The 18,479-nt window shown below is 41.3% G+C and overlaps 1 protein-coding gene across 2 annotated transcripts in view; it reads left to right on the top strand.

The window, feature by feature from the left end:
* The first annotated feature begins 13,033 nt into the window (after positions 1-13,033).
* The window catches only part of LOC144520390 (paired box protein Pax-7-like), an 84,580-nt gene continuing 79,134 nt past the window's right edge, over positions 13,034-18,479 (top strand). Inside the window, exons 1-4 of one of the 2 annotated variants that reach the window (XM_078254075.1) lie at positions 13,034-13,118; positions 13,950-14,185; positions 14,404-14,533; positions 14,748-14,876. In XM_078254075.1, the coding sequence (XP_078110201.1) occupies positions 13,034-13,118; positions 13,950-14,185; positions 14,404-14,533; positions 14,748-14,876 (580 nt within the window). Of the gene's footprint in view, positions 13,119-13,949; positions 14,186-14,403; positions 14,549-14,747; positions 14,877-18,479 lie in introns of both variants that reach the window. The other variant, XM_078254074.1, reaches the window with a different exon arrangement.

Raw genomic sequence — 18,479 nt, 5'->3', positions numbered from 1 at the left:
GAGACCAGGAGCCCTGCCTACTATTGGATGTATCTTCCTCTGAACCAACGTGTTGGACAGAGGCTACACAGACCAACCTATTGACTGCCGGTTTTCATCATCGCACTTCTGAAGAATGTTTAAACGTCGCCTATTTTGTCCCTGCTGTCATCGTCCCCCTCCGCCACCACATCTACAGCTCCCTATGGGGACATTTCTCAAAAATCTTCAATATCCCCCACATCTGTCCTGTGTCAGAAAATACATGTCCTTCCAAGCACTTTTTTTTTCTTTTTTTTTTTTTTTTGCCGCAGCATTTCCAAAAAGGTTTGGCGTGTTTAAGAATTTGGCCAGCAGATGGCGGGATGACATCACTAACACGACGACGTCTCCATTCAGAACTACAGCTGACCACCTTTCAGGGCCCTTTCCTCAAAGGTTCCTTAAGGTTTCTTTGTAATAGGAGACATCCCAAAGAAGATTTAAAAAACAAACATTAAATTAAACATAGAAATGGAAGTGACATCTTTAATTCAAGCTGACACAAAGACATAACCATTTGGTTTGTAAATGTGCACGTACATGGGACTGAGAAATGTGTTGAGTATCTATTTCCTCGTTAACCTGAGGCCTTGACACACACAGCCAAGTCAAGTCAGCGTTATTTATATAGCACATTTAAAACATAAGTTGACGAAAAGTGCTGTAAAACCAAGGCAGATTGGTTTGAAATCTGCCTCAATAGACAACATTGCATAGATAATAAAAAAAAATACATAAAACAACTAAGTAGAGATGAAGGAAGTTAAGGGAGGGAATTAATATTATCTGTTGTAGTTATGGCTGATACTGTGGCAGGACCATCACAGGAAAGAAGGAAATTAAACGAAGAACAACTAAAAGCTAAAAGGGAAAGCGACAGAGAACGGGCGAAAAACCCAATCGGGTTTTCAACAGATGGAGACAATTGCAGGATTGTAAATGATTCCAAACCCACCCAAATTGGCCCTCTGGTATGTAATATGTCTATTTGTATTCATAAAATAACTTTACAACGCGTGATGCGGTTGTACACCAGAAGCCTACGTTAAATTACGTCCCCTTCCATTTAGCGTGGACGTTTGATTCCTTTCAGTCCGTGTTTGTGTTGGTGTTAAAGAGAGCGTTGGGAATCTGAGCAAAAAAAGTTGCTAACACGATGGCTTGAGTTGCGGAACGTTGAAGGTGCTTTTATTTACAAAAAAGTGGTTAAACAAACGCAGGGATTGTAGCCACCCTCAGACTGAGCCCCCATGCTTAAGTGGCCAGAGGCTTATATGTGTTAAGCCCCTCCCACTAGACCAACCAACTCTTAATTGCTTCAATTATCTCCCAATTATGTTGCCATTTAGACATTTTTTCACTGCTAGTTTCTACCGCCACTGTTTTCTTTTCCCTTGTCCCCCTGTACTTGTGTAAAGCGTCCGTTGGTTTCATGAAATGCGCTGTATTAATCTAAATTATTATTATGTTGGTTGCTACAACAAACTCTTAATGCTATGGCTCGTGACACAGTGACAGTGACACCCGGCTTAGCTCACGAGACATCCAAAGTAGGTTAAGTTACTGTATGCAGTGTATATGTCAGCTGATTATTAACAGTGAATAGTAGAGATATGTCAGCGATACAAAGGTGAAGGGGTGCCTCAGCCCACCGGACAACGGAGGAAGGATCTGGAAAGAAGAGATAAATGCAGGGCCTACATTCCTTTTTTTTTTTTGCATAGAATACTAAGAAACTATGAAAATATTTGTAGGCATGATTTTATATCATGTTTTAATGTAAAACATACATGTGGCACAGTGAATCCTTAGGATGAACTATATCTGTGGAGCTTAGTGACTACCTTACCTATGGGCCAGTAAGCCTATATTCAGTGTATGTCACACATTGTGAAGCTGATTTATATTTGCTAATAATATTAATAATATGTTGGATTCATGTTAAGATTTAAAATGAACAGTAATTTGGTGGCCCCCTGGAGTAACTCTGAGGACCCTCTAGGGGACCCGGACACCCTGTTGAAGATCTCTAGACTAGAGCTCTGATTCTCTGCCTGACCCGACCCACAGATTTTGGGCCGGGCTGTAATTTCTTAGGTCAGGGTCACACTCGTCTATATCCTTGACGGTCCACTTCCGGGATTGCTCCGTTGCCTAAAAAGGGCAGGGACAATGATTTAATATGAATATCTTGCTAAACGTTTCCCTGAACTGATTAAATGGTGATTAAATGTAGGCTAACACTAGTCTGTAGCTAGCTAGCTTAGTTTATGGACATTAAGCCAACAGGTTAATACCACTCTCAGACTATAGGCTACCCACCTTTCTTGGTGAAAAACTGGGTTACAGTTTGACACCCTTTCCTTTGTCTTTCCTCTCTCTCTTTTCTCTCTTTCCTTTTTTGAAAGCCAGATTTTGATTTAACGTTACTTGGCAACATTGTGGTCACTGTAGTTCTGGCGCATCTACTGACTGCAACTAAACACCGTCACTGAGTGCGCTAAGGCAGGACCAAACCATTTCATGCAGATACAGGGGGGTGGTCGGTCAATATGGATGTTTACTTTTTGGCCAATGGGGATATTTAACTTTTACTGCCAAAAACAAAGAGATCATTAATCTGATTATTATATTTGAAATATATATACTGAATGATGATGGTTTAATAGTTTTTACCTATTTTTTGGGGCCCCTGTAAGTCATGGGCCCTTGGAATTGTCCTAACTTTCCCCCCCTATACGGCGTCCCTGACTACGGTTAACTGCTCCTCAGATCTCTGCAGATTTAAATCCAGACTAGATAGCTAGACTACCCGATCTGAGTTTTCTCTCGCACGACAAAAACAACTTTTGAACGTACGCACGTTCCACCAAAACAAGTTCCTTCGCGGCACCGCTGCTTTTCTCCGGTGCTTAGCACCTCCCAAGACAGTTGTGATTGGTTTAAAGAAATGCCGTTTTCCTCCCATCCCCGAATGCTGTGTGGAGTAGCCAGACTCTCCTCCAAGCGTGCTTTGGACGAAGGTCTGGCAAAGTGAGACTAGGTTCACACAAATGTAGTTTTAGTTTTTAAATGCAGACCTCGTAGTCTGTTTAATGTCATGAATAATGTGTGGGCTGTGTACCTCCATCTTCTTGATATCTATTCAGAATATCCATATTTGACTATCGTCTCAGTGATTTTTCGCTGCTGTTGACGATTCATGTCATTGCCAGCAGTTGCCTAGAACAGTCCTCAGGCTCCCGCCTCTCATTAATACGAAGAAATGTTATAATATCTCTATTTAACATGGCATATGACTGGGCTGGACACTCGAGAGGCGCATGTCAGGGATCGTGTCACAAATGCCTCTTACCACACTTTTCTTTATTTTTATCAGTTTTAATTGGAGTTTTCAATCGAGCTGGGGCCCAAAGCTGCTGTTGGGCCTGATCACAGCTCTAGTGTGCATGGTTAAAATGCCTTCGCCCAAATGGTTTGATAGTTTCTATGATATTTTTAAGATATAAATAACAATATGGCACCGCCCAGAACGCGTCCAGGGATAATTATAATTCTTCAATAGTTTAAAGGCCCTTTAATTATCGTCATTCTAAGAATACTAGCAAGATTATAAAATTCTGACACTTTAAACCCACTTTGAGTGGCTTATTACAGAATAGCGGTCGGAGTGAAAGTGCTGTCCCATTCAGCCTGCAAGGCAAAACAAGAAAAGACATGCCACCTTACCTTGTTGCTTGTTAAGATGATGTGTAGTGCAGTGTAGCTGTCTTTAACATCTCTAGTGATAAACTTACAGCAAGCTGACTCATTGAACGTCAGCCAACGTCCATTTCTTCAGGCACATTCTGGTGCGTGTTGTCAGCCCTGTCGTGCATGTTCAATCAAGTTTCAGCGACAAGAGAAGACCAAATGTCCTCAATAAGTAGGCTTTCATTGGTCTCCATGCTCCCCTCTTCCCCTTCGCGTCTATACAAAGAACCCCATTCACACACACAAAGGAAGATTTGGGGATGAGAATACACTGTGATGACTTGGATCAGTTACATGACAAGCTTTTTCACGGCACTCACTCACAATAAGCTCTCTTGTCAATTTTGGTTGATATATAAGAAAATAATATGATTTGATGCTTTGATACAGTAGATGCTTTGCTAGATTTAACACAAATCTGTGTAGCTACTGGAAAAGGAGACAACTGTCTTAACAGCATCTCAACTCAAGGTCCACTTCCTAGCTTATTTAGCACTTTTGATTGCATCTCAGTTTGAATCAGTGAATTGGAGGGGGCGCTAAGCTCCATTTAAAGTGCTCATATTATGCTTTTTTGGCCTTTTCCCTTTCCTTTATTGTGTTATATATCTTTTTGTGCATGTTATAGGTTTACAAAGTGAAAAAGCCCAAAGTCCACCCCAAAGGGACTTACCATCTCCAGCAGAAAACACTGTTCACAAACTGCTACAAACAGCTCTATTGTAGTCCAGCCTTTACTTCCGTGATGACCGTGCGTCACTTTGTAACGCACGTTATAACGCTCGCCTAGCTGCTAGCGTGGCACGCCCTCATACTCTGCTTCTGACTGGCTAGTAGTCCTTACCTAGCTACTGCGCATGTGCGACTCCCAACAAAGATGGAACAGAAGTGAGAGGTCTCACTCTGTAGCTAAAACAGAGAGCTCAACACACAGGGTGAAAGGAGGAGCTGCAGCAATGTGCAGTACAACAAAAATATGGTGTTTTTTGAAAATTAAACCATGTAAACCTATTCTGATATAACCTCTAAATACAATTGAATGGATAAACGGAGTCCGACGCAGTAGCTCCACATAAAAGCACACCGGGGCTACGTTTACTTCCAGCTAACTTCACAGAGAACAATGAGAGCAGAGCTGCATCAGCGATCTGTTTTATCTGAATACTCTCTGTCCAGCTCAGCCTAAAACACTGGATCTGCAGCACGTTACCGTGGCGATCACTACCGGTAGGCCGCGACATCGTGATCTTCACCTGTTTAACTGAATTTACCAGATGAGATAACAGACACTCGACTGTCCTGCTATTTTAACAGACATGTGAACTCACCACAGACAGTTGCCTTGTTCATGGACTCGGGGCGGTGTCTGCTGAGAATAAGGAGGGGAAACACTGGAATGGATATTTGACGTTATTTCAAACGAACAGGAAACACTGATATATAACACTGAAACTGCCAATTACATTAATTTACTTATTAATGGAAGGTGTGGGAACGCTGTTCTGGATGGTTCCGGCCCACTGTAACCCCTGGTCTGGCCCCAGGAGGAGCTCCTGTGATTGGTGGACAGCCTGCTCTCATCCTCTGATATCCTTCTTGATCTTTCTCTGGCCATCTCCTGACTCCTGATAGCCAGCTCTATTTTGGATGTTTTTTTCCAATAGTCTGAAAGAAGACATGTTATGGAAGCAAAATAGCCCAAAACCTCAAAATTGAAGAAAAAAAAAAACTGCCTGTAGTCCCTCCCCTTAAACACATTACAACTTTAAAATGAGCAGATTAGATATTATATTGTATGACATGTCCAGCAAACTGAGTTGACTAAATAATTCAACTGTATACAATTTATGTTTATGATTCAACAAATTGGACGGATTTTACTGTTTAAATGAAAATGTTGTAATTGCCACGTTTAGTTGTTTATATTTCATTTGTTCACAATATCCTAAACTATGTTGGGATTGACACTTTTCCAATTTACAGATCTGGTTTTATTATCCTTCTTTTTTGTCATCTACTGATTATTTTTCTCTTTATTGTGAAAATGTGATTCTGAAGTACACCAACACATTTAGGAGATTTCTCTGTCAAGAGTTGCTGTGGTCATGATTCACCTAACTGTGAATAAACAGGACTTGTTGTCACAGACAGACACATTTTAAGATGCTTTAAAAAAACACTGGCTTGTGTCAACTTAACATTCAAATTGAGCTAACTTTGTTAGCCGCATACAGCCAAGGCCCGATAACTATAGCTCAAAGCTAAGATAAAATCAAAAATCAAAAGAGAGACAGAGGTAATTGACCTCACTTTGTCTCAATAGATGAGACTATTTGAAGCTGTGTAGTTTGTCTTTGCATCTTATTAGCCTGTTTTGTTATCCCGTTTATTGTGTTGGCTTTTTCCCCCTTACCGCTCTGTATTAGCCGTTAGCATCAGTTTTTGCATCATTATTATTACTATATTATATATTATATGTATATAATATTATTTTTAGGGGACAGAGCCCTATTGATTTTGTGCCGGTTTGTTATTATTATTTTTCGTCTATTTTCTACTATAAACGAGCAAGATCGGTCAAAAAACATGGCCGCCATCAATCAAAGAACTCCGTTACAGGCGGGGCTTAGCAGGGAATAGAGGGTTTGTCCAATCATCATTATTTTGTAATATTTCAATCTTCAGTCCATCTCGAGGAACAGGCCTACGCAACGATTTTGAGTTTAACCCATAGGGGGTGGCAAAAATACCACAAGTATGTCCAGCAAAACCCGATGGACGAAATTTCACCAAAATTGGTACACATGGTCTGGGGGCGAGTAGTAACCAGGATCTAAAGTGTCATATTGATCGGTGCATGTGGGCGTGGCCTATTTAGCCTTATATGCTAAATGATGTCTTTTCTCCAGTTACTGGGGGCTGGAACGAGCTACAGACATGAAAGTTGTCACCATAACTGATGGCGATGTGCTAATGCTTCCCATAAAATGTGATGCCATTTGGCCAGATGGTACCGTTATAATTTAAGGCCAAAAAAGTGTAAACTTTGAAAGGCCCCGCCCGTCACACAATCAGTCTGATTGACTTGAAATTTGTCACACAAGTCCAGCTCAATGTGCTCTACAAAAAGCCTCTTGGACCATAAACATCCGCCATGATGGATTGTTTGCTAATTTGGATAATGTGAAAATCAGTTTAATGACTAGACTTCAATTTTGACAAGCTGCTGAAGTAACTTTGCTCAGCTTTGTGAAGCACATCTGTTGGCCGAGAAAAGGATGGAACCGGGATTACCGAGGGTGGCTATTATTATTATTAGTATTATTATTATTATTATTATTATTATTATTATTATTATTATAAATAATGTTCAGTTCAGAAAGAAAAGCCTAGCTCCATCATCAGTGGTGCAGACCAACTTTGTCACAAAGAAAGGGAAAACGTTTAGCCATATAATTCATATACTACAAACATTGTACCAAATTTAGCAAATGGATCTCGTGCAGACTGGAGATGGTTTTTTTTAACCGCTCAGCATCATCATGCTATCCACTTTTACTCCTGTGAAAAATTACTCAATGAATAGGCACTTCAGACAGTTATTCAGCAAACGAAATGCATCTTGCATGGTGGATCTGTGCTGCTCGATCAACAAAATGGCAACATTGATCCCGGAGGTGGCTCTCAGCCTCATGAAGGTCCCATGCTCTGCTGGCCTGTGAGCCCGTCTTGTTCTCACTGTAATCGCCTGTGAAAAAAACAAGTTAGCAATGCTTTCGACAGAGCCGTAGCACGCCAGCAAACAGTAAAAAATACCCGACCATAAGAAATTAGCTATGTTTCCAGTGCTCGCTTTAACTTTTGGAAATCTTTGACTTCATTCTTGTATTTCTCACTGGCCACAGTATAACTGATTTGTATCTTTTCTCTTCAGTAATTCTAAATAGTTACTGCACAAAAGGGTTGCTGATGTATAAACGGCTTGGAACATACAGTATTTACTACTCACCTAATGTCTTCTCCATTCCCCCTAACCTCAGTGTTTGCCGGTAGACTGATCCGGTGCCATCGTCTCTGTGTATTCATGTTGCTGGGGGCCTGCAGGGCCCGATGGGATGTTATCTGTGGTGCTCATGTGTGAGTTCTGACCCACATGGAGACGCTAGATGCAAACTCAGAGCATTTGAAGTTTCAACCGATATGTCAGCCACACATTAGGGCACACTGCTTGGGAACTCTGAAAGCCAAAGCCCCTGCAAACCGACAGTTTATACACACTTATCTCTGTATCAAATGCCAACTCTAAACTCTATAATCTTAATTACTGAGGTTTGGCTATGGTGGCCAAAACAGCCAGTGCAAAAATGATGTTGAAATTGTATGGAAATAATTCCCTTCATTTGAAATTGGATTAGCGTTTAAGCTAACATTTGGGTTTCACTTGTTTAGTGAGACCTCCATGCTTTCAGATGCAGAGGCTAAAGCACAGCGCCAATTTAGCTGCATCATTTTGTCTTGGTATGGAACATCCTGTCAAGTACATTTGGATAAATGGAAACAAGGAAGACTTGTTACAGTCTTCCTTGTTAAGAAGGCTACAAGAGGTTGTAGCTCCAATTTTACAGTGTTTGTACTGCAAACATATGTCATTTGGGAATATCCAAAACTAAAGTGGATCGTTACTCTCGAGGCCTTGATTAGAGGAAGGTTACGGATTCAACAGAAAACTAGTATATTTCAATTGCATTTCTTGTTATTGTTTTAGAAGAAGAAAAAAAAATTCTCAAAAGGAGGTGAAACCCGTGTTGTCTGGAGCAGGCAGGCCTGACTTTTGCTGCTTGGTGAACTGGGGCATTGTGGGGCATCAGACGCATCTCTTTTCATGGCTTGGTCACCAAGAACGATTAAGTGAAACCAATTGACCCACTGCGTGGTAAATGAGGGCTGGTACTTTCATATGGCTCACACAGACTCTTTTCTTTTCAGCATTGGTGAAGGCGCATTTGATGTAACTGATTAATACAAAAACAAGCAACCAGCCTATCACATGATATGGAGGCTGCAGCACAGTGCATGTCAGCAGAGGACATGCTGGACAGACGGAACACAAACCCATCAGGGCCTTTCAGCCGCCATTCTGCTCTGCTGCTTTGTTAGAGTACCTGAGGCCATGTTAACGCAACTCAAAAGTGATTACTAGCAGTGGTGGAAGAAGTGCTCAAGTCCTTTACTCCAGTCTTCAGTAAAAGTACTACAAATACTCTGTTACGTAACTAAAAGTCCTGCATTGAAAATGTTACTTAAGTAAAAGTATGTAAGTATCATCAGGAAAATGTACTTTAAGTAGTAAAAGCACTCAATGCAGAAAAATCCTCACAGTTTAGAAACTGGAAAACTTCAATACTATATAGTAAATATATATGTATACAAGCATAAAACACACAAATATATATATATATATATATATATATATATATATATATATATATATGTTAGTGCTGTCAAAATAACGCGTTATTTTTTTTTAACGCGTTATTTTTTCTCAGATTAATTAATCGAAATGAACGCGTTAAAAAAAAATAACGCAGATTAATCCATTCCATATTGAACTTTCCCCCGGAGCCGTTCTAGCCACTATTCGACTGTAAAATGAAGGAGGGAGACGAGAATGTGCTGCCTGGATCATTAATTGGAACATTTACTTACAAAAATCTTCTTCCTGAAGGGTTGGGTACGGAAATCCGGTGCTAATACGGCACAGGTGCCTTTATGACCTGTATCTACAAGACCAAATAGCAACATGGATTTCGGTGCCTCATTCTGGTGCCACTGATATGCCTGCGCTTCTCTCTGATGCTCTGAAACAGACGTTACAGGCAACAGAAACATCGCTGCACATGACGCTAGTTAACACTACACTCAACAGCAGCTAACGTTAGCATACCGCTAGCTAGTAGCTGGATTAAACACGGTTACAATGCTGACAGCTAACGCTAAACAGTGTAAAGAGAGGATTCAACACCGGGATGTAACAATGTGCAGCTGCCGTTGTCGGAAAAACACAGACGGTGCGTTCAATGAAACTGGTAACCTACAGACTCGTGGTTTTTTCCCCCTTTTTTTTAACTTAAAAAGTAACGGTTAAGGCACCTGGCAAACATGTATGTGATTAATTTAGATTAATTAATCACAGAGTATGTAATTAATTAGATACATTTTTTTTATCAATTGACAGCCCTAATATATATATATATATATATATACAAATGACATGCAGCAAATGGCTGCAGGTCGGAGTCAAAAAAGCGGCCGCTACGTCTATGTATGTGCGCCTGCTCTACCAACTGAGCTGATCACAGGGGGAGTGTTTTAATTCAAACCACAAACTGTTTCCTAAACTTAACTGTCATCGCCGCATGATGCTCACTTTTTCTGGCCGAACTCCACTTCCACGGCCCCCCAAAAGGACCGTCATCCTAAACACATAAAAAATATGCAACTCTCAATTGCTTGCCCTCACATACAAGCTTGCCCCACGCTACTTTTGTTGGTATTGAATGTGTCCGAAAGACTCCAGAATGTGGGAGGTTTGGGAAGCACTGTAGGAAGTATATTAGGCAGTTCTGCTTCGCCCCGCCTATAGGGAGAAACTCAAACAAGACATAACAATGACACGGACCATCAGACTCGGCCCTATATCACTGCTTCAGTGCTACATAGTGGCGGGGTGGTCAGGGACAACAGTACAGACACGGACACGGACGTCGTCTTTCGTCGCATCGGCAAACACATTGATGATATTGTCCCAAGGACTACTGTACGGACAATCCCAAATCAGCCCGCCACACTGCCCTCTCCCACTGGGACCAGAGGGACACCGATGTCGCCGGTGCTCGGGCCCTAATTAAAGCTGCCAGCAGCGATGAACACTGCACTGAGCAAAGGCGCTGGAGATGATGTATGGCAAATTTTGGGTCACTTCCTGTGTCCACTACGTGTCGTTAGACACCATGCAACATGCATTATGTTGCTCTGTATTAAGTGTAGACCACACCATGTCATGTAAATCGGATGATCTTTGTCATATAAAGCTGACTTACCGTTGCCAGCAGGTGGCGTTATGACTATGAGTTAACATTGGCCTGTAGATGTCAGACTCTTATCAAGCATGAGAAATTCGGGGGGGGGGGGGTTAATTGGACTATGTAAAGTCATGTAACAACAGCTTCCTGCGTCATGGTGAAACATACAAATTCCCCGTTTGCTGACCCAGTTTGAGAAGGATCTATTGAGTCCTCTAGGAGGAGTTTTTTTTTTAAAGTTCCATACCTGTAAAGCCACGTGCATTTTTATGATAAATACATATTATACTGAGCGTATTTTCCCAAATGAATGAATACCAAATGGCTGTTGTGTTGTGACTACTATATTATTTTCTTTGTTTTCCTACCGTCGTAAGGAAAAACCAACTTCCAACGAAAATACTAAATGGATAATACTCTTTATAAACGGCTTTCAGAGCTCCGTGGAAATACCACGCCATTCAATATCCACCTTTCCTCCTTTATATTTTTATTTACAGCGTGAACATCCATCTCAGTATTGCACACTGAGGTTGCAGTTGCGCTGCTCTTCCTCCTCCCATTTTCCCTTCAGCATTGTGCTGTGCTTGATGGCAGTGGTGCTCGGTTAGTGACCATCATTGTCCGCTACTTTTCACGATGCACTGTGGGATAGTTTGAGTCCACTATATAGGGTATACGCAAACACTACAACATGGCCCACCTTTTTTCAATTTCCTTTTTCGCATTGAGTTTAATTATGGCCTGATCATTCCTAGTAACATAGTAAAATCATAATATTTTCATTTTTATTTGGACTTTTAATTTGAATTATGACTAAAAATATCCTCCATAGTCTACAGTGTGTCTTGTAATCCTACATCTGTAATCACACCTTCAACTAAGTGAATGTTATTTGTATATTTTTGTATGGCCTACACATTTAATGCTGCATTTCTATACATGTATATCAATATACAAATTAAAAAGACAAAAAGAAAGCTATGCTGCGTAAACAGTAGTGCGTTAACTTGGTGTCCTTATAGATAATGTTTGCCTCTTTACTATACAGACCACTGTCCTTTACTGTCACATCTGTGATGGATATCATAATCACACCTGGTCAACTGCGAGTCAAAATCTGTCTATGATTTATTTCTTGAAAAGTATGCGGAGATGGTGGCAGTATCTATAGAATGCATTCCCACTGTTTAATTATTTCACTCTTGCGATATTGTGTTAACGCCATAATTCGACACACAGATTTCTGACCTTCTTTACATTACATTACATATTTTTAGCTCTGTATTTTCATGCCCCATAGAGCTTCATATTTCATTCCCACTTTTTACAGTTTGCCAGTTACTGCATACTGTATTTCGCTTTTCTTTCATTTGTTTTATTTGCTCTTCGAAAAAGGCTATTTAGCCTATGTGTATTTGTATATACTATATTTATATAAGCCTATAATAATAATAATAATAATAATAATACATGTTATTTATATAGCGCTTTACATGGTACTCAAAGCCACATAAAACACGCATGTTAAAAGCAAGTAAAACAATAAAACCAGCCCAGCAGTGGATAATATGTGAGACTATTGTAGGTGGAAGGCTAATCTGAAGACTTGATTTAACGTAATGTATGTGTGTGCGTGCGTGCGTGCGCGTGCATGCATCTATATCCTTTCGTTCCCATTGGCTGCTGAAACTTGTTGGAGCTTTTCTCTTTGGAAAAAGCACCAAGAACCTATCGGTGCTCGCCCCCCCCTCTTCCCTCCCCTCCCCTCCCCTGGCGAGCCCGCCTGGTCCAGACTTGTCCGGGAGACCGTCAAAGTAGCCCAGCCTTTACACCGGTTAAATAAGCTCTCATGTTAGAGACAGCACTTCCATGTTGTGAGCACATTAACAGTGAAAGGATTCCCTGCCGCTCCACACACATCGCTGCGCTTTGCCGCCGAATTTCCTCCACCTGGTCCACGAGCCCCGTTGTTCCTCCGCCACACACTGGAGCCGTCACACATCTCCACCTTCAAACACTTGTGACCAACAAGTCCAGTCTGCACTTGAACTGGACATCTAAAACGTGTCCCGTCTCTTTTTTCTTTTTTTTTTTTTTTTTGGCTTCTGTTTTCCATTTGTAATATTTTTTTTATTTTTATTTTTTTTTATTTTTAATTATTTTTAAATGCTACAATGTCGTCTTTGCCAGGAACGGTACCGCGGATGATGCGCCCTGCTCCCGGACAGAACTATCCCCGCACTGGATTCCCTCTGGAAGGTAGGAGCCGCGGGACGGGCCTTTTCCACCGGCGGAGAGGACATTTTGGGAGGAGACTGAAAACTGGAGAGCTCAATTTAAAAAAAGAAAAAAAAAAATATGCTAGGGTAGACATGAAATTCGTTACCTTGACTATAGCCAGGACGTGACTACAGTCCTACCTTTTCACCTTTTTTTAACAGTTTTTTTGTCTGTGTGAGTAAGTGTGTGTTTGGGAACAGTTTTGTTTTTTTAATAAGAGACGGGAAAATGTCATTGTATGTGAACATGCAATGACAAAAAAGGGATTCATTTATTAATGTATTCATTCAGAAGGCTGCTGCAACTTTTTTTTTTTTTTGCCGTGAAGGACTGGCATTTGAACTAAGTAGCCTAGATTAGACTTTTTTCGCACTGCTAAAATTGTAATAAGATGTTACAAATAATTAGCTTACTAGGTTAAATATTAAAGACGAAATATAATATGAAATATTAAAGGATGCACTTTATTTATTAATGACCATTTTGTCAACAAATTGAAAATGAGTCTTAAATCCAACCTCCTCTAGGGTCGGTTGGCACTGTGAAGTGACATCCCTTAATGTCAATCTGTTAACGGCATTTTTCATTATTAACATTAAGATTTTTTATTTGTTTCTACAATCCAGACATTATTTACGTGAATTAGTACTGAGGCCTAGAATAATAGTAGGCCTATGTTTATGTTTAGGCCCCCATTTTTTTTTTTTTTTTAATCTGAATTAGGCCAGAGGAAACAGGAATGTTTTCCTATAACATGTGTCATGACTCCATGTGAAAGCTCCATGCTGAGTGAGCCTGTGTCGCCCGCAGTGTCCACTCCTCTGGGCCAGGGGCGGGTCAACCAGCTCGGAGGGGTCTTCATTAACGGCCGGCCGCTGCCCAACCACATCCGACACAAGATAGTGGAGATGGCCCACCACGGGATCCGGCCCTGCGTCATCTCCCGCCAGCTGCGGGTCTCTCACGGCTGCGTCTCCAAGATCCTGTGCCGCTACCAGGAGACCGGCTCCATCCGGCCCGGGGCGATAGGAGGCAGCAAGCCCAGGGTAAGAGCGAAGAACCGGAGGATTAGACCCTAATAACAATAACAATAATAATACATTAGATGTAGGCTATTAGTATAGGCCTAAATAAGATGTTCAATTAGTGTAGGCTATTTCATTATTTTGTATTTAATGCTGTTTGAGTAGGTCTTCTCCCCCCCCCAGTAAACGTGTCAGCTGCAGTGTGTAACATTGTGTCCGTGTGTGTGTGCCACCTGCAGCAGGTCGCCACGCCGGATGTGGAGAAGCGAATAGAGGAGTACAAGCGGGACAACCCCGGCATGTTCAGCTGGGAGATCCGGGACAAGCTGCTGAAGGACGGGGTGTGTGACAGAAGCACAGTCCCTTCAGGTGAGGCTTCCTCTGGTAAGCCGCATTTCATTACGTTCTCCGCTGTTTTCCGATTCGAATAGAAAAACAAAATGTTGAAATTGAGGCCAAGGTTGGTCACGCTATTTATTATTATTATTATTATTATTATTATTATTATTAATAATAATAATAATAATAATAATATTATTATGGGGCTATTATTCGGCTAGTGAAGCTGCCTCTGTGTTCGCAGTGAGTTCGATCAGCCGTGTACTTCGAGCTCGATTTGGAAAAAAGGACGATGAGGACGAGTGTGATAAAAAGGATGAAGACGGAGAAAAGAAAAGCAAACACAGCATCGATGGCATCCTGGGCGACAAAGGTAGGCCACAGGACACACAGCTGTAGGTTGGACAGGCCGGCTGTCATAGCGAGGACTTGTCTACAAATTGGGCCTAAACGGGCGTTTTGTCGCTGGGGCTTTGCCTCCTTTAAGCAGTTCTCCCAGCAGACCCAGAGCCGCTCCATTATTTATGACGGGGAGCTCCCGTGGCGCTGCTAAACGCTCCATTAAAGCAGAGCTGACAGCTGACCGATGTGCCACTCAATATCACTTACAGGCGGCCTGTCTCCGGGGACAGGAGCCGGAGGCCGGCCGACTATCAGCGGCCTGTCTGCGGGGACAGGAGCCGGAGGCCGGCCGGCTCTCAGCGGCCTGTCTGCCGGCCGACTATCAGCGGCCTGTCTGCGGGGACAGGAGCCGGAGGCCGGCCGGCTCTCAGCGGCCTGTCTGCCGGGACAGCTGCACAAAACCAATTCGCCACCGAAACAATTTTTGTTATATATATATATGAAGATTAATTCGACAACAACCCTATATTATATAAATGTAGGCCCTATTTAATTCATACATCAGAAAAAAAACACACCTCTCTTAAACGTTTTAAAGCAAAATTTTAATGAAATGTGCAGAAGGAATGAGCAAAACGATTACATTTGATCCGTAATATGCCTTATGATTAAGATGGAATTTAGAGATGCAAAGATGAATCAATTAGTCGCCAACTAACTTTTCATAATCGATTAATCGTATTTTTTTTTTTTTTTTTTAAATGAAAAAACAGTGAAACTTGTGTGATGTCAGCTTGTTAAATGTGAATATTTTCTAGTTTCTTCTCTCCTCTGTGTCAGGAAACTGAATATCTTTGAGTTTTTCGGACGTTTTAGAGACCAAACATCATCCACACATTAATTTACAATGAAAATAATCGGTAGTTGCAGCCCTAATGGAATTTAAGGTAGGCTACATTTCTCTCAGATTTCAATTAGGCTATGCAATTGAGACATATTTTGAATTTGGTGTAGGCTATATATATTATAAGATAGTTAGTAGTAGATAGTTATAAGATAGGCAATTTTTTCCATAGAAGTTTCCCACCGTGAATAAAACATTTGATATGTGGTGTTCCTGTGTGAGTGGAGCGGCTCTGGATCTGTTGTCTCTCTGTGGGCCTTGTTTGATTGGATCAGCTGTCCGTCCAGTGTTTCCTGACCGCTGGTTCCACTGGTGACATTTTTTTTCTCCAAACTGTCTGCCTTTTCATGTTCTTTAAAAGATCAGCCTAGCTAGTGTCTACTTCTGTCATCCGGGCCTGGCATTTAATCATTTGAAGACTTAGCCTATTACAGCTGCTAATGAAACCGGTGTGTGTTGAATAGGCGTCTGTGTTGGAGAGGGGTGTAATAGCTCCAAGGCATGGTAAGAAATATATTTATCCCCTATCAGCCCTCACTCTCACAGTTCCAGGCACATGCATTCTGTTGAAGGGCTTTAAAGCAGATTAAATTGAGCCTTTTATTTCTTTTCACTTTCATCTTTCAGCGGCTCACTTCGTGGTGTGGTGCCCGCGGCGCAAATCTTGAGATTTTAAAGGTTTTCTCCCGTGTTGTTTAGATTGTATTTTTAAATATTCATTTCATTTGCTTTTATGGGATTGTTTTTGGTGGCATGTTGGCAGAATCTCAGGGAGAGTGTGTTTCTGCAGCAGTATATAGGCTGAATGAAAGAGTTGTGTCTGTGGGCTACTGTGACTGATTCAAACACATGGATGAGTACTATTTACATTTCTCATTTTTCATCAGATAAGCTTCTGTTTTTCCACATGACATGCTGGCACTAATATACAATGGGGAAGCAAACTACATGCAAATAAGTCAGCTTTATTTCTGTACAACCGTTAAAACCAGTGACTAAAAACAATACAAGAAAATGCATTACACAAGATTTATAATTCAATCTTTAGGATGAACCACTTTATAATTAATAGCATGCTTTTCTACTCTTCAATTTGCATTTTTTTCTTTGACAGAACTGACATTTGCATATAAGAAGTTACTCCACATATATCATCATATCTCTGCAACAAGATACTGGTTGACAAAATATGATGAGTGTGGATCTTATTTATTTATTTATTTTTTTGTATATTCAGTTATGATAGATGTTAATGTTTGGAAACTATAGATGTGAAAAGCTGTCAATCAGTATATTAGTGCACTGTAAATATGTAGGATAGTTTCCAGAATACACAGGTTACAGACAGTTGGTTATAGTAGTAGTTTGTTTATAGGGCAGGTGTAATGGACAGGACAGGTCACCTATCATCATACAGGCTGTGTATGACTGATGCACACTCTTCTGATCTGCAGCATTTAGTCAATATGCTGTTTCCCAAAGATATACATAACCTGCTGTAGGAAGAAAAAAAACAAAAAAAAAACAGTGTCAGTTTTGGGGTCCAGAATAAGCCTGGTTAAAAGAAGAAAAAAACGTTGACAGTGAGGATGGAGAGAGCACTTCAAACAAATCCAGTGGCAGTGACGAGAGGCGGCTTTACAGCGAGCGCAGGCTGTGGGAAGTTCTATTGCAGCTATTAATAACACTTTTCCCCGGGCATCCGCACTTCCTCCATCTGCACATTCTCCCAGCTATTTTGCCGGGTTGAAATTGATGGAGACCCAAACTGTTGGCTGGAGATAACACAATCATCACAGCCTCGGTCCTGGGCTGTGCATCCGTGTATTAAACTGGGATTAACCTCCCCTTTCTCCCCCGCTGCCTCGCACCAAAAACTCACATTTTTAAGAGACACATTGAAAAAGAAGACAAGGGGAGTGGAAGCCAATGTGCAACACAGAGAGGGGAGGTATCAACCGTAATAATGATGACGATCACCATCGTCACCGTGACAGTCATTGGGTTGAAATGATAATCGATCGATCATTGAAGTCATTTATTAAGAAGAAAAATCCCAAATGTTTTCGGATTCCATTTTCTCCAATATGAGCATCTGCTGCTTTCCTCTCTTTAACTGAGCAGCTTTAGTTCCTGGCCTGTGGGACAGATTAGGGCAGTTTGAACTAGTCACCCACTAAACTGCAGACGGATGTTTGTCTTTGGAATTATAACGACTAAAGAAATAATTAAAATCTGTATTCAATATACATTTGTAACTGCAGCCCTAATCTTTAGAAACATGTATTTAAGAAATGCGTAATTTATGTCCTTTACATAAATATAGACATTTGTACTATCAATTGATGCAGAACAATTCACCAGGATGCAGAAAATGAAGTGAAAATGTAACGTTAACCCCAAAGTTAGGCCCTTGTTTGTCACTAATGAGTCGTCAGACAGACATGTGGCGGACATCAGCAGGCTCTGGTCCTTATGGTGGTACATGACTGGAGATTCAGAGGTTTTGGGGGGGTCTTAATATAGCAAAGACACTTGCGTTGGGCTTTGCGGCACGCTGCGCCGGGTGCAAGATAGGGCCCTTTGTTTCTCTCACTATGCCTCTAGAGTCGTTACTTGCTCTGAAGCAAATCACTGTCACTCGCTCTACCACACACTCCCCACGCATACACACACACACACACACACACACACACACACACACGCCGGCCCTGCTATTCTCTTAAAGAG

The sequence above is a fragment of the Sander vitreus genome, chromosome 7 (genome assembly GCF_031162955.1).
Source record: "Sander vitreus isolate 19-12246 chromosome 7, sanVit1, whole genome shotgun sequence".
In the NCBI taxonomy this organism is placed as follows: domain Eukaryota; kingdom Metazoa; phylum Chordata; class Actinopteri; order Perciformes; family Percidae; genus Sander; species Sander vitreus.
Note: the sequence above shows the minus strand (reverse complement) of the source record. Positions and strands in the feature narration are given on the sequence as shown.